Below are 26,085 nucleotides of genomic sequence, written 5' to 3'. Positions count from 1 at the left end.
CATTATCTGTGTATAATTCTTGCACTCGAAACATTATCATTTCCATGCATTAATTTTGCCCATGAAATATTATCATTATCATGCACTCAAAATATTACCATTACTTGTATATTATTCACGCATTTCAAACATTATCATTACCTGTGTATTATTCATGCACTCGAAACATTATCATTACCTGTGTATTATTCATGCACTCGAAACATTATCATTACCTGTGTATTATTCATGCACTCGAAACATTATCATTACCTGTGTATTATTCTTGCATTCAAGACATTTATCTTTCCTCTGTACACTCTCACAGTTACTGTGTCCGTTGCATTCACACTTTGTTGAACAGTTCTTGCCAATGTATCCAAAGTTGCACACACAGTTCTCCGGACGTACACAAGTTCCGTGTACACAACCCTGATGACAAACTGGTGTACACTTCAACTTTCCATTGCTGTTTAAGAAATTTAGAGATTTTATTTGTTACAATTTACAGAGCCTAATAGATTTAATAAAATAATTGCAGCCCAGTGAATTTTTTCTTAAAAAGTTTTTTTATCTGAATTATACATCTTTTAATGTTCATAAACGTAGGATTAAATGATAATTACAGAATGTCATCTTCAGTGGACAATATGAATGCAAAACTGGAGATCATTTGTCCCTATTTTTTAACCTTTATAACAAATTTTAAAGATACAAGTGAACATACTCCTCTGTTTTGTTGATATATCCCTTCTTGCAAGTGCAGCTGAATCCGTTCAGTTCATCGTTACAGTTCTGGGTCTGCAGATCACAGTTGTGGTGTCCGTTCAGACATTCATCTTCTGGTGGACATCTTGCATATGCCCATGTTAATATGTCAACATCTATAAAACACATATACATACTACCCGAGTGCATGAATGCAAATATATTACCAGTTGTGAGTGAATGTAAATGTACTACAGCAGTACATGAATGTAATCTTTATAAATTAGTTTAATATTTATTTATTTTTTTTTGGGGGGGGGGGGTTTAATGTCGTTCTTCAGGAGTTTTAATATTGAATTCCATCACCAGTTTAAGATTACATTTAACCATAAATCTTTGGTGCTGACATAGGATCATGAAATTATTCTGCTTTTAAAGCAATTTTCAGTAAAACAGCTCTTCCATTAAATCTAATTCCCTTTTCTGTAACATGAAAATAGAATAGCAAAATCAATCAATAATAATAGCAAAATCAATCAAATAATAACATTTTTGTCTGTTTTTTGTTGTAAGATAATCCATTCCTTCTTACTTTTAAAAGGACATGTGGAATTCATTCCTATCAAGTCTACATTAAGTCTACTTTATATCTTCATTCACTTACATGATATTGAAAGAGAAGCAATATTTACCTGTTATTTTCTCAGGAAATGAGAGGCCTGTCTGTTCACACATTTCTTTCTCAGCTGGGCCGCTTCGTGTGCCAGGCAAGCACACACCTTTCCCATTCTGACCTCCATTGGCACACCAACCACAACCCTGGGCCTGTCGACAGTCTGCACATTTCGTGTTGTTAGAGCATGGAGCGGGGCACTTGGCTTTTGAACCCTGTAGCAATGTACCACATGTCCCTCCCACACAATGTAGAGATAGATATGCTGGTGGCATGCACTGTAATAAGATCAATATTCCATACACATAAACAATTAATGACAGCGAACAAAATCTGGACTAGATACCTTAGTGTTCGCTTAGTTAAGGCCTTTGACATTTAATATTTTGCATTTTGTGATCTTCTAGCTTTGATGGGAAAAGAAGTAAAATTTGTAAGGTCGTCTGGAAGCACAGAATGCAACGAGCAAACTGAAAAAAAGAATTTGTTTGATCGAATCTATTCATGAGATGTAATGAAACACGTAACACCTATCAAGCCCCTGGTACCAGCTTAAGTGTAACTCTGCTAAGCAGATAAATTTAATGTACCCTCTGATCCTAAAGGAGCAGAAAATATTACATCTAAATAGAGACTGTTAGTCAAGAAGAATGTACATCTCCCACCACTTTAACATGCAGACATTGAAAGATACCATAAATTCAGGGCAAAACTCTAATAAAGGTCAGTGAACCATACCACTCCACTGGTAAACACAACAAGGCTTGATACTGATTATTCCTGAGAAGTTTGGCTGAATTCATTCTGCTGAAAATTATTTAAATGGAACATGCCAATAATATGCATAACCAGGCCTGGCAATGATATATTGTGTTACATTTGGTGTAAATCCACTTTGTAGTGTCAGAGGAATTGCTCAGACAAACTTTGTGACATACAGACAGACCAACAGCACTAAGTCAATATATCTCCAACCACTGGGTGGAAGACATATTCATGAGAAGCTTTTTTATAGAAGCCACAACATAGAAGATGTCCCAACAGGCCCTATTTCAGACTACGGCCAACATGGAAGAGAAACTGACTATCTATAAGCAAGATGGATAGCATGTTTGTATGAAACAATTTGACAATGGTTAGGATCATACTGACAGCAATGAGTTTTAATTGCCTCTCAATACAGAAACCCATTTTAATATTTTTTAATCAGTGTTTTTGCATCTTAAGATAATTATCATGAGGCTTCCCAAAATATCTCCATCTGAACATCTCTTTGTATTTCTCCTAATGAGACATCTCTCTGTATTTTCTCTACCTGGGAATCTCTCTGTATTTTCTCTATTGTAAATAAATTCAAGCATAAAACAAACTTACTTCTTTCAAGCTTTCACTCCAGTAGCACTCCTTGGATCCTCCTTCCCCTCCGTGCGAGCTCAGACATTCCTGGCACGTCCCATGCAGGTAGCAGGGTTTTGGACATTCCCCATCAAGGTTGTAGTACTCCAAGGACTTGGCAAGCGTCTTACGTACACAGCTCCAGTCATATTTCTTGGTGGGGCTTACATGGCGAATGTTTACTGAAACAAAAGAATCTCTGTGCTGAATAGACCTAGGAACACAGGCCTACATCAAATTTCATGCCATAAAATAAGGTACTCTTGTGAGTGCAACAGTTCATTATATTTAAAATTGGAATTTGTTTACAGTATAAAATTTTTCAAAATATAGCCAGTCAAGAGACATAATTTTATTGGCTTATTTATATCAATAATTATACTACTGCAAGAATTTCATTTCGCTACACTGTACTAAAATAGATCCCTAAAAACCCACCAGTTTAAATGTGGCCTCAAGAGTGTGAAAAGGTTTTTCTGTGATCTGACCTAGTTTTAGACCAACAAAGACTTATGATGATCAAGTAGAAAATGTGGCCTCTAGAGTGTTAATGTCTTTCAATGACTTGACCTAGTGATTTAGTTTCTGATTTCATGTACCCTAGTTATGATATTAATACCATGACTAAGGTACATGAAAACAGAAATTAGGTTAGTAGATAGTAATTAATCTAGATTTCATATAGAAATTCTAAGTTTCAAGAAGATCAAACTGTGGCCTCTACAGTGTAAGCATGTTTTTTTTTTATGTTTTAATCTAGTGCCCTAGTTTTTGACCTCTGGTAACCCAGTTTTATTTAAACTAGATTTCATAGAGACATTTATTTATATATTTGGGTTTTACAGTGCACCAACACAGTATAGGTTATATGGCGCCAAACAGGACTACAAATTTTGGTTTCACATCTCATTTACATTCTGACAAAGTTTCACAAGAGCCATGTTAGACATGGCCAATCCCCCCACCGGGCATATTATAATTGAAGGCTAAAGTTCCTGGCAAGTTAGTGTCTGAAAGTATTCATTTTGGGAGAAGCTTTGAAAAACTGTTTAGTTGTGGTCCACATCAGGGGTTTTAAAGATGTGGAAGAAAGAATTATTCAGTGGTGAGGTGGTTTACTGCTAAATTTTATTAATTTTCATGAACAGTATAGCTGTATGATGTTTTTCTATATGGCTACTGTAAAAAGAAGGAATGGAAAGCTAACAGGGAACAAGAGTGCCAGAATGTCACAATATATGCCCGTCACAGCAAATTTCTTACTCTAGCAGTTGTATTTGCAAATGGAATTTTAATTTTGCGGTTGTTTAGTAATCATTGTAAGTCTTTTGTTTTTCTAAGTCCACAAAAAAACTCCTTACCAGGTAGAGATGTCTTAAAATACACCTAAAATTGGAAAGTAACATCCAGGTCGTACCACAGAAAAGTGGTCTTGTTTTTTTCCTGTGGTCAATTACCTCTTCCCACATGACCCAGTTTTGAGTATGACGTCGTTTTTTCTATTATTTGACACAGTGACCTAATTTTTGACCTAGATATTATCAAGATAAAAATTCTGACCAATTCTAATGAAGATCCATTGACAAATATGGCCTCTAGAGAGGTCAAAAGATTTTAATAATTTTAGACCTACTGACCTAGTTTTTGAACGCAGTTAACCCAGTTTCAAACTTGACCTAGATATCATCAAGATGAACATTCAGACCAACTTTCATACAGATCCCATGAAAAGTATGGCCTCTAGAGAGGTCACAAGGTTTTTCTATTATTTGACCTACTGACCTAGTTTTTTAAGGCACGTGACCTAGTTTCAAGCTTGACCTAGATATCATCAAGGTGAACATTCTGACAAATTTTCATGAAGATCCATTCAAGGGTATGGCCTCTAGAGAGGTCACAAGGTTTTTCTATTTCAAGACCTACTGACCTAGTTTTTAATCGCAGTTGACCCAGTTTCAAACCTGACCTAGATATCATCAAGGTGAACATTCTCACCAATCTTCATGAAGATCCCATGAAAAATATGGCCTCTAGAGAGGTCACAACGTTTTTTCATTATTTGACCTACTGACCTACTTTTTGATGGCACTTGACCCACTTTCAAACTTGACCTAGATATCATCAAGATGAACATTCAGACTAATTTTTATAGAGATCCATTCACAAGTATGGCCCCTAGAGAGGTCACAAGGTTTTTCTATTTTTAGACCTACTGACCTAGTTTTTGACCGCACGTGACCCCGTTTCGAACTTGACCTAGATATCATCAAGATGAACATTCAGACCAACTTTCATACAGATCCCAAGAAAAATATGGCCTTCAGAGACGTCAAAAGGTTTTTCTATTATTTGACCTACTGACCTAGTTTTTGAAGGCACATGACCCACTTTCAAACTTGACCTAGATATCATCAAGATAAACATTCAGACCAAGTTTCATACAGGTCCCATAAAAAATATGGCCTCTAGAGAGGTCACAAGGTTTTTCTATTATTTGACCTACTGACCTAGTTTTTAATGGCACGTGACCCACTTTCAAACTTGACCTAGATCTCATCAAGGTGAACATTCTGACCAATTTTCATGAAGATCTCATGAAATATATGGCCTCTAGAGAGGTCACAAGGATTTTCTATTTTTATACCTACTGACCTAGTTTTTGACCACACGTGACCCAGTTTCGAACTTGACCTAGATATCATCAAGATGAACATTCAGACCAACTTTCATTAAGATCCCATGAAAAATATGGCCTTTAGAGAGGTCATTAGGTTTTTCTATTATTTGACCTACTGACCTAGTTTTTGAAGGCATGTGACTCACTTTCAAACTTGACCTAGATATCATCAAGATGAACTTTCTGACCAATTTTCATGAAGATCTCATGAAATATATGGCCTTTAGAGAGGTCACAAGGTTTTTCTATTTTTAGACCTACTGACCTAGTTTTTGATGGCACGAGACCCAGTTTCGAACTTGACCTAGATATCATCAAGGTGAACATTCAGACCAACTTTCATACAGATCCCATGAAAAATATGGCCACTAGAGAGGTCACAAGGTTTTTCTATTATTTGACCTACTGACCTAGTTTTTGAAGGCACTTGACCCACTTTCAAACTTGACCTAGATATCATCAAGATGAACATTCTGACAAATTTTCATGAAGATCTCATGAAATATATGGCCCCTAGAGAGGTCACAAGGTTTTTCTATTTTTAGACCTACTGACCTAGTTTTTGATGGCACGAGACCCAGTTTCAAACTTGACCTAGATATCATCAAGGTGAACATTCTGACCAATTTTCATGAAGATCTTGTGAAATATATGGCCTCTAGAGAGGTCACAAGGTTTTTCTATTTTTAGACCTACTGACCTGGTTTTTGAAGGCACGTGACCCAGTTGTGAACTTGACCTAGGTATCATCAAGATGAACATTCTGACCAACTTTCATAAAGATCCCACAAAAAATGTGACCTCTAGAGTGGTCACAAGCAAAAGTTTACGGACGGAAGGACGCACAGACGACGGACACTATGTGATCACAAAAGCTCACCTTGTCACTATGTGACAGGTGAGCTAAAAATGTTACAACATAAGTTATTTATAGTAACAACTAATGGAAGTTAATCTTTAAAAAAAAAAAAAAAAAAAAAAAAATTAAGTCCACACAAAAATCTTTATTAGGTAGAGATTGGTCAAAATACACCTCAAAATTGGATGTAGCATGCATGTTGTACTACTGAAAAGTGGTCTTGATTTTTCCCTACGACTAGTAATGAAAAAGTTACAATAAAAGCTATTTAAAGTAACAACAAAGGGAAGTAATTCTGAAGAAGGGAACTGCACATGACACTTCGTCTCATGATGGTGTATAATTGTGCCAAGTTACATCAAAATCCCTACATGCATGAAGAAGAAATGCTTCCGACAAAGTCATTCTTGTATCTGACCTTTGGCCTCTAAGTGTGACCTTGACCTTAGACCTAGGGAGCTGGATCTTGCACATGACACTCTGTCTTGTGGTGGTGAACATTTGTGGCAAGTTATATCAAAATCCCTCTATGCATGAAGAAGAAGTACTCTGGACAAGGTTTTCATTCTTGTATCCTTTGACCTCTAAGTGTGACCTTGACCTTAGAACTAGGGACCTGGTTCTTGCGCAGGACACTCCATCTCATGGTGGTGAACATTTGTGCCAAAATATATCAAAATCCCTCCATGCATGAAAAAGATATGCTGCGGACAATTTTTTTTAGAAAATATGATAAAGGGGAATAACTCAAAAAGAAGGCAAGGTAGAGTTATTGTTCTTGCACACTGCACTTCCTCCCAATGTGTTCTATCAGTGTATGAAGTTTGAAGAAAATCCCTCCAGTACTTTTGGAGTTATGCTCCAGACAAATTTTTAAACAAAATATGATAAAGGGGAATAACTCAAAAATTAGGCATGGAAGAGTTATCGTTCTTGTACACTGCACTTCCTCCCAATGTGTTCTATCAGTGTATGAAGTTTGAAGAAAATCCCTGCAGTACTTTTGGAGTTATGCTCCGGACAAATTTTTTTAAGAAAATATGATAAAGGGGAATAACTCAAAAAATAGGCAAGGTAGAGTTATTGTTCTTGCACACTGCACTTCCTCTCAATGTGTTCTATCAGTGTGTGAAGTTTGAAGAAAATCCCTCCAGTACTTTTGGAGTTATGCTCCGGACAAAGATCGTTGCGGACAGACGCAGAGCATTTCTAGTATCCCCTTCGCCTTTGGCGGGGGGATAAATAAAGGTGAGGTACAAAATATGGCCTCTGGAGTGTTAACAAGGTTTCCCTATTAATTGACCTAGTGACCTAGTTTAAAAATTAAAAGCCATATGGAACTTTTAAACTTTCATTATCAATTTATGCTAAAGTTTAGGTATTAAACTTGTCAAAACTTGGAAAATTGTAAAATACCAAAATTGCCTGAAGTTTCTCTGTAAAAGTTCTGTGACCACAGACAACCTCGTTCTTTACACCTTGAACACGATGAGGCAACACATGGGGACACTGTACACGACGATCGTTGTTTAGCTTCATGTGACGTAAAGTTACTAGCAATGAGGAAGCCTTTTGGAACACACATGTTGATCATACAGTTCTCACACCAGAAACAAGACTGAAATAAAAATGTAACAATTAATTTGAATTCGTGATAAAGAAATGTAAATATTTTTGATGCAAAGCCCGTGCTTAAATGACTGTGGGGACAGCTATCAAATTCTAGATATTACATTGACTGGAACCTATGACCTTTGGGTAGGGGTCACATACTGCACTCTAAACAGTAAAACTGTAAATTGAACTTCAATTAAGATATTCTCTGACTCTGTATGTTACCCACATGCTGATTCACAAACATTTAATGTTGAATCATTGCTGAAAATTTCAATTCCAAAGCAAAATTTAAGTATAGGTAAAATGATGTATCAAGTTTTAATTGAATTTCCTGCGGAAATGAATAAAGACAGCTTTTTCAACTACTGAGAATAGTTTACTTTTAGGCCAATGCATAATTATGTCTTAATGAATTATTGTAATATATGTGGAACGAAACTCGTCACAAGAGCAAAGTTTTCAACGGTTCGAATTGGAAATGGTACTCACAGGGTCAGCGTGTTTGAATGGAGGATACGCAGCAACGCACTGTGAACAGTTTGTTATATCCTGACATACACGTCCTCTATGCCAGTAGATATCACACGTTGGCCCTTCAATCTCTTCTATCCCTGTATTGTACCTACAATATCATATCTCATTTAATCATCATACAGTTCCTTTAACACATTTTCAAACTCTTACAAGTTAAGAACATGCTGCCTGATACTTATTGGTTTTCGTACAGTAAGTTCACATGTACATTATTTACATTCTTCATTTGTCCGTCTGTTTATTTGTCTGTCCTGTCAGTTACAAATGGTAGGTTCTATCATAATCTTTAAGTACAAACATTTGTTTTGGGTTTAACGCCATTTTTCAACTGTATTTCAGTGATGTAACGGCAAGCAGTTAACCTAACCAGTGTTCCTGGATTCTGTACTAGTACAAACCTGTTCTCCGCAAGTATCTGCCAACTTCCCCACATGGATCATCAGAGGTGGAGGACAAATGATTTCAGACACAATGTCTTTTATTAAATCGGAGAAAAATCGGAGAGCATACGCCCTGCCCGGGGATCGAGCTCGCAACCCCGTGATCCATAGACCAATGCTTTCACTACTAAGCTATGCGGGCGGGCTCATACATGTAGGTAGTAAGCAAAATGTAGACCTAACAATTTTATTTTGTCCCTTAATCCATCCATTCATATTTCTGTCCATCACTCACAAAAGATAGACCCAGGAATTTGTTTCGAGTGAAACCTGACTAACAGATGGTAAGTTATTATAATATTATTATCAATCTAACAAGCAAATTCGATGAATTGGTATCCCCCACCGAAAGGGTCTGTGGCAAAAAATATATCCAGCAAAAAGTTAAGTATGTTACAAAGAAGCAAGTAATTTCATTAGTCAAAATCAAATTAACAGAAAATGAATGGGTTTTTATGGGGCTGGGGGTAGGGGGTGAGGGTACAAAAGTTTACATGTTGATTATAAATATTGATGGAAAATTAAAAATGAAAAAAAAAAAAAAAATAATTTGGGGGGGGGGGGGGGGGGGGGGGGGGGGGGGAGGGTGTGTAACCAAGGCAAGGTGGCAACCAGGTGTGGGTACACAACTTCACGTTTATAATAAATGTTCATGGAAAAGAATGAAAGAAGTTTAATGAAATTCTTCCAATTGGTTGGTTTGTTATGTACAAATCTGTGGATTTTTAAACAATTAAAGGGCAATAACTGTATGGAAAATTGACCAATAAAAAAAGAAAATGACGTGCATCATCAAAGTATGTTGGTTCATATTTATTTCTAGTTTGATGAAATTCTACCTGCTAGTAACTGAGAAATGGATGCGGACGGACATTTTTGTGCATTTTTCATTAAATCAAGGGCAATAACTCTAAGGGAAATTGACCAATCGAAAAAAAAAAACTTGAAGGGCATCATCGCAGTATCTTGGTTCATGTCTATTTCAAGTTTGATGAAATTCTACCTGCTAGTTACTGAGAAATGGCTGCGGTCAGACATTTTTCATTAAACCAAGTGCAATAACTCTAAGGCAAATTGACCAATCAAAAAAAAAACTTGACGGGCATCATTGCAGTATGTTGGTTCATGTTTATTTCAAGTTTCATGAAATTCTACCAAGTAGTTACTGAGAAATGGCTGCGGACGGACAACGCCATTTCAATACCCCCCTCCCGATTTCATCGGCAGGGGATAAAAATCTGGTTCCAATGGCAGCATACATGATTAAAATTCTCCTTCTAGTGGGGGCCTTTTACAGCTTGGCAAAAGTCTTTTTACATCTTTCTTGGAAAATATTTTGAGCAAATGAAACTGTATTTTTAAAGTATATATTTATTTACATTTTTCTCCCACTTGTGTAACAAACTGTGATGTTCCGTCTGGCGCTGTTTGGTAGATTTTCGATCAGTGCTGAGCATCCCGGCTGTATACATGTTTCTTTAGTACTGTGAATGGAGCAGATATCTAGTGGAAGTGTGATACGATACAGTGCACGTTGATCCATCATGCTGAAGCCACCATGTAAGTAAACACTGTCCTGGTACTTCACAGACCTTGCAGCAATCAATGATGAAACAGCTAGACCAGCTACATTACCTGTTACGAGAAAAAAAAATCTTTAACATTTTCAGAACCATCAACTGGTCCATTTTAGCAGTCAAAGGTTTACTTTCACAGTCATTGTCTATGGGTGAATATTCAGCACTACATATTTAACAGTATATAGTACCATTAACAAAATCTAACAAACATCCATATATACAGAGGAAAGTTGATTTTCAAAGACATCTTGTAAGGAGAGGTTCCAGAGACATCTTGTAAGGACAGGCTCCACAGGCACCTTGTAAAGCCCCACAGAGATCGTAAAAAGAGAGGCCCCACAAACATTGTTGTATATGAGCATTGGTAGCAAACTTACCAGAAAAATCTATCCTAGTCCAAAAGTTACATTTATACTTGTATATCAGAACGTCAGAACTTGTATTCCTATGGTGTGTGAGACCTCCAATAACAAGCATATAGTCTTCAAAACCCACTGCAGTATGGAAGTATCTTGCCTCTACCTGCAATATAAATCACCTGTATGTGAAATCTCCAATAACAACAATATAGGTCTTCAAAAGTTTGAGCAATGCAGCCACTTTTCACAGAGGCAGTTTAAGCACTGTAGCTGCTATTAGTGAGGTATTTCAGGCAATACAGCAACTGTTTGAGACAGTTCAAGCAGTGTAATGCAACCACTGTTTTACCGAGATAGTTTAAGCAATGCAGGAGCCACTATTTTACAGTGGTTAGTTCAAGCCATGCTGCCACTGTTTCACAGAGAACAGAGTTTGATAGAATACAAAAAAAATCTTCAATATTAATTACAAAACTGCAACAAAAACATACAGTACCCACCAAAAGTCCATTTTATTACCAGTTTATTCCTTCAACAAGAGCACCGCCTTGCGGGTGCTGACGCTCATCTGATTTTTTTTGTGTAATAGAAATATTGTCCTACCCATGATTTTCTAAGTCTAAAAAGGGCCATCATTCTTGCAAACAGCAGGATAGAGTTATGTTTCTTGATGTACAGTGTCCACTTATGATGGTGAAAAACTGTTGCAAGTTTTAAAGCAATAGCTTTGATAGTTTATGAGAAAAGTTGACTTAAACATAATACTCAACCAAGAAAATGATTTTCTAAGTCCAAAAGGGGAAATAATTATTGCAAAAAGCAGGATGGAGTTATGTTGCTTGCTGTACAGGGTCAGCTTATGATGGTGAACAAGTGTTGCAAGTTTCAAAGCAATAGCTTTAATAGTTTAAGAGAAAAAGTTGACCTAAACATAAAACTTAACCAAGAAATCTGATATTTTCTAAGTCCAAAAGGGGCCATAAATCTTGCAAAAAGCAGGATGGAGTTATGTTTCTTGCTGTACAGGGTCAACTTATGATGGTGAACAAGTGTTGCAAGTTTTAAAGCAATAGCTTTGATAGTTTAGGATAAAAGCTGACCTAAACATAAAACTTAACCAAGAAAACTGATTTTCTAAGTCCAAAAGGGGAAATAAATCTTGCAAAAAGCAAGATGGAGTTATGTTTCTTGATGTAAAGGGTCTGCTTATGATGGTGAACAAGTATTCCAAGTTTCAAAGCAATAGCTTTGATAGTTTAGGAGAAAAGTTGACCTAAAGATAAAACTTAACCAAGAAATCTGATATTTTCTAAGTACAAAAGGGGCCATAAATCTTGCAAAAAGCAAGATGGAGTTATGTTTCTTGCTACACAGGGTCAGCTTATGATGGTGAACAAGTATTCCAAGTTTCAAAGCAATAGCTTTGATAGTTTAGGAGAAAAGCTGACCTAAACATAAAACTTAACCAGGCAACGCCGACGCCGACACACGCTCAAGTGATGACAATAACTCATCATTTTTTTTTTCAAAAAATCAGATGAGCTAAAAAATAAATCAGTTAGGTAATTCACATCAGGGTATAAAATATATGGACGTATTAAGTGTATGGCGGCCAAGGTTTCTGTGTGATTATAGGTTATTAGATATTATAGATTATTTCTGACTTTACAGTTCTGATTATTTAAATTGATCCAATATTTCACATTTCTGAAATTAGAGATATCTTAAACAACAAAATCAGCAAGCTCTTCATGGGTTATGTAGCCCGGTAAAATGCACATATCTCATAATTAGTCAACATGACATGGGTAAACAATTTTAGCCAACTGAAGGTTGTGACCTTTGGAAATACTCCACCTCTATCTGACATCATAGCTATGTGAGTTAACTGGAAATAGCAGATACAATAAAAATACATAATTACAATGACATAATGTTATGTCTGTGTAAACGTATCATTTTGCGAATAAGCCCTCTCTAGTAAGATCTGACATTTGTTTGTTTTATAAAACGAATGGGCTAAAAGGTATCATGTTTATCATATGTATATTTACTTGAACTGTCCACCTACCATGCTGTTATGTTTTGTGGGTTCTGGTTGGAGAAGGTTCCATGATGCATCTGTAACGTCGTACGTGAACAGATATTGTGACAACTGTAGTCTCTCGTCCTTAAACACATGACCTCCAAATATGTAAATTGTCTTGTATTCCTCATTGTATACTGCACTGTGGCCATATATACCTGTTTCAAAAATAAAAGCTATGTACCCCAAACTGTTAAAACACTCCAAAACTCAATTATGGAAAGGACAAGAATTATTAGTGTTAAGATACTGTGTTAAAGCCTATAATTCAATAACATCTCAGCAATACTCAAATGAAGTTTACAACTTGCTAAAGTATTCAAAGTTAACCTGGCAGCTTTCCTTCATTTCTTAGGGTTACAAACTTATTCTTTGCAATATAATGCCAACCTATCAATCTAAAATACTGAAGAATGAAATGTTTATGGGCAAAATTTCCATACAAAATATTTGCATCTCAGCCACATATGATTACACTTAACCTGCATATTGTTAATACAATGTTATACAGACCTTTTACATTTCCTTTCAAAGGCCTCAAATGACCAAATCTTTCTCATTAAAATGTATGACAATTTCCTGAAGTGAATTACCTGCAGGTTTAGCTCCGGTCCTGTTTTCCACATCCTCGGTGCTCCATGCTGTGATGTAACTATTGGCATCATAGACGTAAACAATGTCATTGAAGTACTTGGCTGTAGAGAATCCTCCAATGATGAACAGTTTGGTTCCCTCGCCCCGGGTCATTGTGTGACCGGCCATTGGTTGTACCCAGTCTGGTTCCTGCATATATAAAGATCTCCGGATTAACATTAAAATATTGAACATTGTAACAAATCATAAAAAATATTGTCAGAAATCATAAATGAATAGTTAAGTTAACTAAAGTTGATATTTTCAGTGTAAGGTGCCAACTTCCATTTAAATCATGAATGTACAAAGGACTACAAGCATATTTTCTACGTATTTTAAAACTATACATATATTTTGCCTTAGTAAATATGTGACTGTACAAAACTGTTTATGACAGTTAGCTTGAAATGAAGATTACATACTCACCGAAGGACCTGTCCACTTTTTTGGACCAATTGCAAATTTCCACAACTCTTTACTGGCAATGTGTTCTCTCTGCTCATATGGTGACTCCACCAATCCACCAAATATGTACAAAACCTTCATTATTGGCACGCATTCTCCAGCATGGAAGTACCTGAAAAAATTGATTATTCAAAATTCAATAAAATAATAATTAAAGGATCATAATGCCTTTGTTTGTAATGTGGCTGCTACATTTTTTTGTTATAAGCTTAAAATGTGACTGTTTCTTGTTACATCCTATTTTCTATAATGGTTTTCTCACGTAACTGCCAAAGGTTTGAATATTAATAGACCCTTAGCCTGCTGGCAGCAAGTGATTCACATCTGTGCAGTCTTATCATAGTCTGAACTGTTCGCTTTTCAGTCAGTATCTTTTTGGTAACCACCCCTTTTAACAGTTAATGGTACTGTAAAAATTGAAAGATGGACAAGTTTATTACAGAAATTTAGCAGAGGGTTAACACAGCAGACAATTTTATTGAATGCATTGTTTATGATTACCTCCATTTATGTATGTTCAAGTGCAACACTGAAAGTCGTCATTTTCTAACCACATAATTACACATAACATCTAAATGGAAAGCTGCTATATCTGATATAACACTTATGAACTTTACATATATGCATCTTTATACAAAGTACACTCACACCACAGTATATATCAACATCTATCAAATAATCATTTTATAATATTACATGAGTACGAAGTACCAATAAGCTTCTAATTTACTTCTAAGTTTTACTGTATGGTTGCCACACAAGTATAACTGTTCATCCAATTTTACAGATCACAGTGTTTTCATAAACATATACTGCTTTAAAATAACTTGCTTCAACACTATGCTTTTTTTTCCATAATTTCTAACACATGAAAATATTTAACGAAAAAAACTTTTTAATAAAGAAATTTTTAGGCATGCCTATAACAAGTTAACTGTAAACCCTTCTGTACAAAATGTGTAACCACTAACAGATTACACAAAATCATTGTGTTACAATTTACCTAGGAGTTGGTTTATCTCCCCTGTCAGGTTTGATCTCCGTCCACTGATTGCTGCTGAAACCATACTGCCAGATATCATTTAGGAGTCCCCGCTCCAAAGATCGCCCTCCAAACAGATATAGACGGTCATCATCACAGTATATGAGAGCATGTCCGTACCGACTACTGGGACCGTTACCATGGAAATCTGTAGGTATGGCATTAGCATCCCAGGGATACATCGTGATCTGATATGGACTTGCCCCAAAGTCAGACTCACAGAGACAAGAACCTGTACCCTAAAAATTAAAGTCATTCACTACAGGCACTGTGATCATATAACTTCTTGAACTTCTAAAAACATTTGTAACCATAATATTTAATGCCTCCATGTAAACTAACATACAGAGTTAAATTTTATCATAAAAGTTCACTACTTTGTTCTTCCATTTAAATATTATCCAGCATAGCTGTATCCTACATCTTTATGCTTATCAATGGACTGCAAATTTACAAAGGGTAAAATCAGGTATAAAACAGACTTCTGATGGCTTCCTGATGTTTCTCCATTTTTATTACTTTGTCTGTCTTGAAGAACTGTAGAACTGTTCCGGTAATATTCAGTGTACAACTAACTGTTCACGGGCAAGGAGTGTATGTGACAGGATTACCTGTTGGATGGGCAAGGAGTGTATGTGACAGGATTACCTGTTGGACGGGCAAGGAGTGTATGTGACAGGATTACCTGTTGGACGGGCAAGGAGTGTATGTGACAGGATTACCTGTTGGTAAGTACATCCCTCCAGACATATCTGCTTGGAACAGTCAGGAAAATCTGTGTATCCCTCCATACACACACAAGTAGAGTGATTACAGAACTGGTGCTTTGTCTCGTCACAGGCCTCAGGACATCGGTTCACATAATAACTACCATTAAATCCTCGAGTTGAGGTGTCTGTAAATATAATATTCATATAATAGAAACTTGCCTCATTTCTTATATTGTTAATACTTTTTTTAAAAACAAGTCTTGTATTATAGGAAGGCCATTTACTTCCTTTAATTCTTTGTTTACCAGAAACGTTCATTATAATTCTGAAATCTATAAAAAGACTGTCATTATAAACTGATGTCTTCCGAGTATTTATTCAGATTTTTATTTTATTGATATTTAAGCAAAGCATCCCTGGTTTTTTTTTTTATTATTAAAGAGCATATTTTACTTTTTAGTTGCTGTTTGTATAATCCTAGTACAAAAAGTTTTAAGTGTATTTTACCCTTTCATGTTTATGTTTTTCTTTTCTGTTTACTTTCAAATTGTTTTTCATTGGATGATTTTTAGTTATGGCCTCTATACTTATAACTTTTAATATACGACAAAAGTGTGACATGATACACTAGAGTTGCTCTTATTTTTGTTTTAAACCAAAGTAGTCTCGATTTTATTTTGGCATAGTACTCAATAAAACCAAGTCTTTTATTATTCTGCCTCGAATTTTTCTGAATGTTTTTCTAACAGATTTAACTGGAAATAATAACTGGCTCTTGTTGATGATATTGATCTTATTTGTCCAATAGATATTACGTATCCTTTAACATGACTAGCCTGTTTTATGTAAAACAGTAATACACCATTGCAATATCTTTATGATACATTCAACAAAAGTGTTTACAGTACTTTTTATGAATATATTAAAGTCGAAAAAAAAAAGATGGCTGTCATACTGTCACAAATGCTTTCACCTGTATAAATCTGACAAAAGCTCCCAGTTACTCACACCACGGTAAAATTTATGTTCTGAAGATATCTTCAAAACACATTTTGCTATTCAGCAATAGTATTAACAGGTGTCCTCTACCCATTTTTGTTCTCGGTAAGCATTGTTTTCAGTATAACTTATGTTCAATCAGTAAGCATTTTAACTACATATAGTTAACATTATTTTATCTGTAACAAATACTTACAATCTCCACTTATGTCAGCATCAAAGTACACTGTTACAATGCCAGACCGTGCAATCACATTATGGAACTCTCTAGTGTAGAAACCACAAAAAGCCCCAAGCAACACACCACTTCCTGTGCTGTCTATGAAGTTTGGGATACCATCATAAACATAAACATGGTCCTGTAATTAAAAGCACTTTACAGAACAGTATCTCCTACAACATGATCCGGTATATACAAGTGCTGTAATGTATTAATCCTTACCATGGTGGACACGATTGGTTCTGCCTTTGCGACCAGTGTAGATGATGATCAGCCTGCACATCAGTGCAGTCTTATCATGATCTGCACTGTTCGCTATTCAGTCAGTATATTTTTGGTTAGCACCCCTTTTAACAATTAATAGTACTGTCAAAATTGGAAGATGGACAAGTCCATTATAGAAATTTAGCATGGAAAGGGTTAAGTGCCATTCTTGCATAAACTGCTGTTACTGTCATTTTCAAGGGATGTCACAACAGGATAAATGTGTGTTCACAACAAGAGCACATGTTCTTAAAACACCATATATATGGTTGTTCCATGGCCAAACAAAGGTAAAATGGATTAAATAATGCATACTTAAAACAAAGCTTGTTAAATTATACTCCGGACACAAGATATAGCAGATCTGAACTTTGAGCTCAATTTTCTGACCTTGACCTTTGGCCTACAGACCCAGTTCTAGGGCTTTACACATCACCTCATTGCCACCTATCTACATGCCAATTTTGAAGTCAATACCTTGCATGGTTATTTATTTCATGTGCAGGACACAAAATATGGACAGTTTTGACCTTTTAGCTCAATTTGTGACCTTGACCTTTAATCTAGAGCTGGTTTTTCAAAACGGGCGTATAAAAAAGGCTCTCAGGTTGTTTTTTGGGGTTTTTTTTGGTGTATTTTATACAAATCTGAAAACCAGAATCATGCATTTTTCCAAAAATAATCTTTTCAATATCATTGTCAAGACCCAAATCACCAGAAAGTATTATTTAAGCAGTAGCTTTAAACATTTTCATCAAGAAAATACTTCATGTCACACTTTGAGGAAACTTCTATCAACAGTCTGCAGATGCTTACTTACCCTTTCACATTGTACAGCCACATCTTCCATACCGAAAGTTATAGTAGGAGGTAGGGACCATGGATCGTTGATATTAGAGGACACTGTGAAGATCCAGAGACAGTACGACCTCCATGTTGATACCCCTGGGCCACTGTACGAGCCCACAGATCCCTCTGTGATGTTCTCAATGATCAGTCCATGGTCACAGCTTAGGTAGCACTTTCCACCATCCCTGTACATACAGAAAATTAACTGCTTTGTGAAACAGAACTTCAACAGATTGAAGAATTTTACAGAATACTAACACCTGATCATTTGCTAAAGAAATCATTCAGATTTACTTTCTGATTACATTTGTGAGAATTTTAGGAGTAATGTTTACATTGATAAGTACAGAGATTTATCTAGATTTCCACCCATGATGGACATCACACTGGGACTAAAGTGCATAGTCTTTCATAAGCTAGGAAATCACAATATGACTTGAATTTCTGCAGGTTCTACAATAACCTCAACAAAACTAAACTTCTGCAAGAATGACAATTATTCCAAAAAAACTAAGTAGGTCCTAGAGTACTATCCCTTCCATCATAGCTGTAACAGTTTCTCAGATTAAAACAAGAGAATTTAAGTAAGGTATAAAGGACATCATAAAAAGACAGATTTACACACCTGGGGTCACCATAGTAACCTTTCTGACAGCTCTCACAATCAAAGCCTTCGGTATTGTCAACACAGAAACAATCTCCAGTCTCATTGTGGCACAACCCTCTACTCTTGTTACCATGCTTATTACACTGACATGGTTCACAACCTGACAAAATAAACAATTACTACACTGACAAGAAAAACACTCTGACAAAATAAACAATTACTACACTGACAAGAGAAACACTCTGACAAAATAAAGAATAAAAAGTCATAGTCATTTAACAACAAAATAAAAGGGGCTACAATATTGAATTCTTATAATTTTGTCGCATTACCTTAAATTTCTAATCAAAATAAATCTTAAACAGAAAATTAATTTTTCAAGGATTCTGTAAGTAACAACTAACTAGTTTACTTATAGCACTTTATATTCAATGCATACGCACAATGCATACTGTAAACGCTGAATCATTTACATACCTTCAGGTTTAGTTGGGTCACCATGGTGTCCAGTGAGACACTGATCGCAGAATTTTCCTGTGGTACCGTTGATGCAGTAGTCACATTTCCCTGTACCATTCTCACACATGCTGTGTCCATTACACTTACAGTCAGTCCCACAGTCATTGCCGGTCCAGCCGATGTCACAGTCGCAATAAAATTCCCCGTCGTCTTCCTCCAAACACTCTCCATGTACACATTTATAGAAGCAACTGTTTGAACATAACAATGAGGACTTTAACACTATACACTTCTACAGAAATCGTAACTGTAAGATTTCCTTAAAATATCACAAAAATAACAATCGGGCAAAATTTAACATTTATAAAACCCCATTTTGATGTTCAAAACCACAAACATTTATATGTACCGGGGCATAAAGATTTGATTGAATTTTCACAATAATGTTTAGGGAGCAGACATTAATTATAATCTAGTTACATAATTCATTTAAGGTCGATTGTGAAGCAAGTTCTACAACTTATATTAATCGCTCTAGACACCTCATTTCTGATGGAATCCATCGACACGAGGGTATGAGTGAAATGAAGCCAGTTTCCCTTTTAAGGACGTATGCTAGAATTTGGTGCGAAAATTTTCCCAATAACAGAATTTCTTCAAACTTTGGATATTGAAGGACAATCATCTAAGAAACAAAAAAATGCAATAAAAATCATAGGTCACCGGTATCGAAAAAGAGTTATCTGCCCTTGCAAACGGCATTTCCCCCCAAAATGACGTTTTCAAGGGCAGATAACTCTTTTTCGAATCCGGTGACCTATGATTTTTATTGCATTTTTTTGTTTCTTAGATGATTGTCCTTCAATATCCAAAGTTTAAAGAAATTCTGATATTGGGAAAATTTTCGCCCATCTCATATACAGGGAATTCTAGCATACGCCTTTAATGCTGAGCTTCAAGCAAGGGAGCTACTGGTACCATTTTTCACGTCTTTAGTATGACGCAGCCTGGGATCAAACCCAAGACCTCTCGCACTCCAAGCGGACACTCTACCACTAGGCTATCGAGGCAGTGTATATTAGAAACATCCTACTATGAATAAATGTAGTAATAGTTACAGTAGTAACTATGAACTAAACAAAATTAGTCTTTAAACAATACTTACGTTTTAGTGCAGGTATCTCTACCATTGCCATTGAATCCTCTATTACATTTACAGTCATATGAAGTGGGTGTGTTGATGCATGTGGCATTTGGATGACACATGGCCATACCAAGCAGACATTCCTCAACATCAGGACATGTACTGTATGACCAATCAGCCGAATGAGATACACTCACGTTCGGATATACTGATGATATCAGTGAAGAACAACTACCGTCTGTGTACGGACCTTGAAATATATACAATAAACACTTTCTTACCATACGTCCTTCAAGCAATAACTTAAGTGCTTATCTATTTCTAATCTAATTGCTTCAAATCACAGACAGCACAATGAGTACACTCACAAAAATACATCAAAATGCATGGAGGAGAAATACCTAGTACATTGTATATTGTGCTGTCATCTATTTGTATGCTGAACATGTTTGTGTAAATATCTATTTATCAAACTCATTTAATATTAGGTAAGCGAAACAAAGGGGCCTATATGTACTCTATCAGCTCTTTTCATGTATATGGAAAGAGAAAAGAAAAACAAAGGCTGCTTGAAAGTAATTTCATTTCTACCAAGGTTATATACAGACTTAATTACAATGTAAAGTACAGATGACTATATTGCTACTATTTAATACAGTAACGTACCATCAATATGAGTGCCATTTCTATTACTCTATACTATAACGTTGGCAGTAACATGAATGTAAATCTTGGTGTAAGGGAAGTGAGTAAGATAACATACCGTTAAAATCACCCTCGTAGCAGACACCTATAGTTGGATTAACACTGTTGCCACACCAACCACAACTGAAAGTCTGCAGGCACATGTCACAGGTCTTGAGAGATGTACAGTTCCTGCATGTATAAGGATTGTTGCTATTGGCAACCTCACTATCTATCCATTCTGTGCACTGTCCATGGCGGTGTCGGGAGACATAGTCAGAGAATGGCAGACAGGTACGCAGATTTTCACACCAGGCACATTCAATAATGTTCAAACAAGTGCTACATGTTGTTCGTCTGTAAATACAATCAATACTTTAAATAACAAGAAGAATGCAGCATCTCCATAATTTATATTTTCAAAGATAAAATTGAACTTTCTATCTCTACCTACTACAACAACCCGAGAGATAGACTACACAATGAGAGAGCCAAATGTCACAATATATGTTCATCACAGCAAATTACTTTTCTTTTAAAAAAATTATTGACTAAACAAGTTTTAAAATACCAACTAATATAATAGTTGAAAGTCCAAAAAAGACTTCTCATCAGATGCCAGTACTTGCCAATTTGTATTTGTCCGTTATGAAATTCCATGTCTCATGTTTCAAATTTGGGTTTCCCCTTTTGAGGATTTTTCATGCTGCAATTTCTCCTTAAGAAAGCAGTAGGTTGTTTTGTAAAGTAAAAAAAAGCCTTTTTTCTAATTTTTATCTTTAGTATCAAATAGTTAGCAAAAAATCTTACTGATGGCAGCTTAGAGGACATTCTGACACATGTCTTGCAACATCTTCCTCCTCTGCACGGCCTCGTCTCACACAGTATACATAGTCCTTAACCCATTCACATCGCGGATCCTGTAAGCATGAAAATACAAACTCTTATTGCAGATCAAAATTCATATCACAGATCAAGTAAGCATCAAAATACAAAATTTATAAAGCAGACATTGCAAGCATGGAAGTACAAATTTTGCTAGCATGAAAATACATGAGGTCCATGATGGCCTTATATCGCTCAACTGAGTACCATTGCTCTTTATGATAAGATCAAGTTTAGACACAGATCACATAGGCATACACATTAAATATCATCAGGATACATATTTTCTTGTAACAGTCCCTTTTGACCTATGGGTCACATACTAGTCGGGGTCAATCTCCATACCAAGTATGAGGGTCCTAGGCTCAAATGCTGCATTTTTGTACTAACATTACTATTCCTTACCCTGGAAAACTGAAATAACATTTAAAAACCAACCTCATTAGATGCTGCTGAGATATATTCATTTACATATAATAAAGGGATGTAATTTGTCATAAATTCAGTCTTAAGTTATCTACCCTGATTGTCCGAGTCCTTCTGATGGCATAAATGACATTTCAGATCAGTATCTTTATTGGTTACAGAGATAATCCCATTTTAATTTGAAACAAGGGGAGGTAATTTGACATAAATCAGTCCATAGTTATCTACCCTGATTGTCTCAGTCCAACTAATGACAATAATGAAATTTCAAATGAGTTCAATAAATTCCAACTGAAATAAATCCATTTTAATAAGACTTATTATTTTTGATTAAAAAATAATAATATTTATTTTTGCGGCAGAAACGTTTTTGTTGAGTTATCACCATAAAAGCCGAGGGGATCAGATTGTTGTTTTGTTTCTATTTCGCTGACTTCCGGTATAGGCTAATAAATACCGGTCTTCGGTTTTCTCCATCCTTTTCTGTTCTGATCAGCTGATCGAGAGTCGTCATACTAAAAATTTATAAACCCACCCACCACACCCTTTAACAATTAAAGAAGATTAATTTAGCTGTTTTGTAAGTTTTTAATGTGTCAAAGTACAGACATATATTCATGAAATTTAGACTTGTATAAGTTGTTATAATATGATTATAATACAGTATGATATTACATTGTGTTCTGCCGAAGTTAATTTACATTGCAGACTATACTGTATGATGAAATGAGATGGCACCATTTATAGACAGTTGTAAAGAAGCTACACCTAAATCAACATCATTATGTCAGGATCTCTTTCGGGAACAGATACTCCTGCAAATTGTAACTGGCTTACATAGGATGATGGTGTGACGGCAAACAATTGACATTTTGAAGTCTACTTTCGTTAACTTCATACTTAACATTCAGACAATCTAGTTTAAAGGTGTATTTGCTCCGAATACATTATATGTGGGTCATTATTATGTGCTTGAAGTATGAACTGTACATTTGGCCCAGATTATGTGCTTCAACTCTATAAACTGTCGATCAAGACTAAGCCGGGATTGAAATTTTAACTGTTGGTTTAGTTTATGTGTTAAACAAATATGAACTACGGATCCAAATGGTGCTTGAATCATATGTCACTGAAGTGTTGGTTTGGACTATATATCAGTGTAAAATATAAACTGTTTATTCAAGCTATACAGGTGCTTGAAGTGTGTGAACTGTATGAATATTGTGTATTTCTGTAAACGTATATTTTGAAAAACATGAGATTAATTTCAGTGTGTAAATTTTGTAAATCATATGATGTAATTCTGAATTTTACATCTAGTCGTGTGATAATTTTTACTCGAGCAGGCAAGTGTGGTTTGGTCATTTTTAAAAACATTAGTATAATATTTTCATGAAGTGAGTTGCGGCTTTGGGATTCACTTAAGGTGCTCCTTTCAGGACACAGATCTTGGGTAGCCCAATGCCGTTATTCACTTGCTTATACATCATTACAAGTATTTTCAATCGTGTTACGAAGTTGACGTACTCGTTATCGTGTCGGTATGTCGGTTTACTGTATACGGCATCAGTATAAATAGGTTATGGTAAATTTAAGTTATCAATTGCTCGCCACGGTCGATTCTAGTCATCGGTGTATACGTTGACTGTATAAATTGTTAATGTTGGTTCTAGTCAATCAGCGATTGACTGTGTATGTAGTTATCTTGACGAGTTCCATGTTCATGAGGAACCGTGTGGCCGGTTCTAGTCAATCAGCGATTGACTGTTTAATAAATCCATGATCATGAGGAATCGTCCACTTGCACCCTGTGGACGGTTCTGATCTGCGATCGATCTGTTGTCTGTGAAACTAATATTATATAATGTACAGGTGATATCGTGGTGAAGTTTTGTTACTACCCGTTGACTATAATTTTATGCGTCCGTGGTATGGTTAAATGTGTTTGTAACGTAATTTGGTTTTATGACACGGTTTTGTTGTGAACTAGGTTTTGCCCGTAAATAGAAACAATCTAGCGTAATTCCTAGTGTCACGATTTAAATGTTTCCATTAAAACCTTGAATCTTGAAGAGGTGAAATAACACATATGCTTGCTTGCTCGACGTCGTTTTTTACAATTTTGATATAGCCTGGGGTTTTACAATTTATGAAACATTATCCAGCATATCATTTCACACGGCCATATCTGCCACTTACTAATAGTAATACTAGATTGTCTTACTGTCTGACTATTGGTGCCAATGTTGATGTTAGGTAAATTAAACTCAGTAGTATCGTTAAAGGTGTTTATTCTCTTTTTAATTCTAGAGTCTTAAAATAAATTCAGGGGAGGTAATAATGCATTGGTATATGCATGTAGAAGATACAGAGTACAAGCCTTTACAACAATATATACATAAAGTATTCATATCGATAAATGTTATCTAAAGTGACTGCGGAAGACAAATAGCATTTCAAACCAGTTTCATTAGAAGCTGACAGGTATATTCATTTACAAAAAAAAATAAAGGGAGGTAATTTCACGGGTATGAAACGTTGCCTGCGGCACAAAATGTGCCGCACTGAAATGAAGACATTGCGCTTCCGACGGCGCAGGCATTGCGCAGGATGTTTACAAAAATAACGAGCAAGGTGAGTAATATTGAATGTTTTTGGTTATTGTCTTTTTACAGTAAAAACTTTTTAGAAATCGGGGAATGCAGCGGGATGTAGTTGTGTCTTGCCGACAAATCCATGCCCAGTTTGTGAAGAAATATGTAATATTGTTATTTTGCGCGTGTTTTTCATTGGATACAGTAACGTGAAAATTACAAAAGCAGTGAATATTCCGAGTCATTTCATATCCTGCTGTAAAAGGAATGATGTATTTCTGTAGTATACTATATAAAGACATGACATCTGATCGACTAAGATAAATACATGTCAAGGAAAAGGCATATCCCCACGTTCAGCCGACTTTTCAGTCTAGTGCCGCAGGCATCTCGATGGTGCCGCAGACATCGTGAGAGGCGCAGTCATCTTGAATACTATTTTAGTCGGTAGTACGTGTAATTTCGACCTTCTAAGATGTATTTAAGTACAAAAATATCAGAACACTGTTGTTCTTCCAGTTATTGTGTAAGACAAATCTTCTCAATCCGAACTTTGTAATATAAATAGCTATTTTAAGTAGTTTGCAATATTTTTCTTGCTCTTTTGGGGGATGGGACCAGGTGCCTCCCAGTTGAGAAAATCACGTCATTTTGTATCGAATCAGGATTATTTTCTCCTGAAAAACAATATTCAATTACCAAACATTCCCATTTGTAACAATTATTGATGCTTAGTTCAAAGCAAGGTATGAAAACCAGCATTTGAGCACAAAAACTGTCATAACTTTTGTCAGTTTTCAACCAGTTTTGATGTTTTTGTTTCAGTTTCAGCATCAAGTTATGTTTCTTTTCTTTTTTTTCTTTTTTTTTTTTTTACAGTTTGGGCGTACTATTTTGATAAGCGATGAGCTGAATTTCGCCCTTCCCCAAACCCCCCAAAAAAATGGCGAAATATCACTGTTTAGGGGCTTTCCGAAGAAAAGAAACGCAAAAAAAGAAAACAAAAAACGTAAAAACATGAAACTTCCCTTAAAACGATACCGTTCCCAAGTTTTGTGTGGAAAAGAAGCAATGAAGTTATCCATAGTTAAATATTTTGTTTATATTTTCAGATGGATGTACATGCATTTAGTGTATATAAAAAGGAAAAAGAAAATCATTTCACCTTATGATCAGACGAAAACTTTATGTGTACAG

At 35.7% G+C, this 26,085-nt stretch overlaps 1 protein-coding gene across 1 annotated transcript in view; it reads right to left on the bottom strand.

Annotated features, from left to right (window-relative positions):
- Window positions 1-26,085, bottom strand: part of LOC123558913 (multiple epidermal growth factor-like domains protein 8) — a 95,876-nt gene that overhangs the window by 20,618 nt on the left and 49,173 nt on the right. Inside the window, exons 11-30 of the mRNA XM_053525719.1 lie at window positions 21,794-21,903; window positions 21,063-21,340; window positions 20,321-20,549; window positions 19,174-19,406; window positions 18,715-18,856; window positions 18,061-18,274; window positions 16,953-17,115; window positions 15,770-15,942; window positions 15,009-15,286; window positions 13,967-14,117; window positions 13,501-13,690; window positions 12,893-13,065; window positions 10,840-10,984; window positions 10,262-10,517; window positions 8,398-8,530; window positions 7,708-7,909; window positions 2,735-2,937; window positions 1,380-1,638; window positions 707-863; window positions 253-448 (exon numbers count right to left, since the gene is read on the bottom strand). Of these exons, the coding sequence (XP_053381694.1) occupies window positions 253-448; window positions 707-863; window positions 1,380-1,638; window positions 2,735-2,937; window positions 7,708-7,909; window positions 8,398-8,530; window positions 10,262-10,517; window positions 10,840-10,984; window positions 12,893-13,065; window positions 13,501-13,690; window positions 13,967-14,117; window positions 15,009-15,286; window positions 15,770-15,942; window positions 16,953-17,115; window positions 18,061-18,274; window positions 18,715-18,856; window positions 19,174-19,406; window positions 20,321-20,549; window positions 21,063-21,340; window positions 21,794-21,903 (3,885 nt within the window). The remainder of the gene's footprint in view (window positions 1-252; window positions 449-706; window positions 864-1,379; window positions 1,639-2,734; window positions 2,938-7,707; window positions 7,910-8,397; window positions 8,531-10,261; window positions 10,518-10,839; window positions 10,985-12,892; window positions 13,066-13,500; window positions 13,691-13,966; window positions 14,118-15,008; window positions 15,287-15,769; window positions 15,943-16,952; window positions 17,116-18,060; window positions 18,275-18,714; window positions 18,857-19,173; window positions 19,407-20,320; window positions 20,550-21,062; window positions 21,341-21,793; window positions 21,904-26,085) is intronic.

This window comes from Mercenaria mercenaria, chromosome 15 (assembly GCF_021730395.1).
Source record: "Mercenaria mercenaria strain notata chromosome 15, MADL_Memer_1, whole genome shotgun sequence".
Classification (NCBI taxonomy): domain Eukaryota; kingdom Metazoa; phylum Mollusca; class Bivalvia; order Venerida; family Veneridae; genus Mercenaria; species Mercenaria mercenaria.
This window is presented reverse-complemented; position numbering and strand designations above follow the sequence as displayed.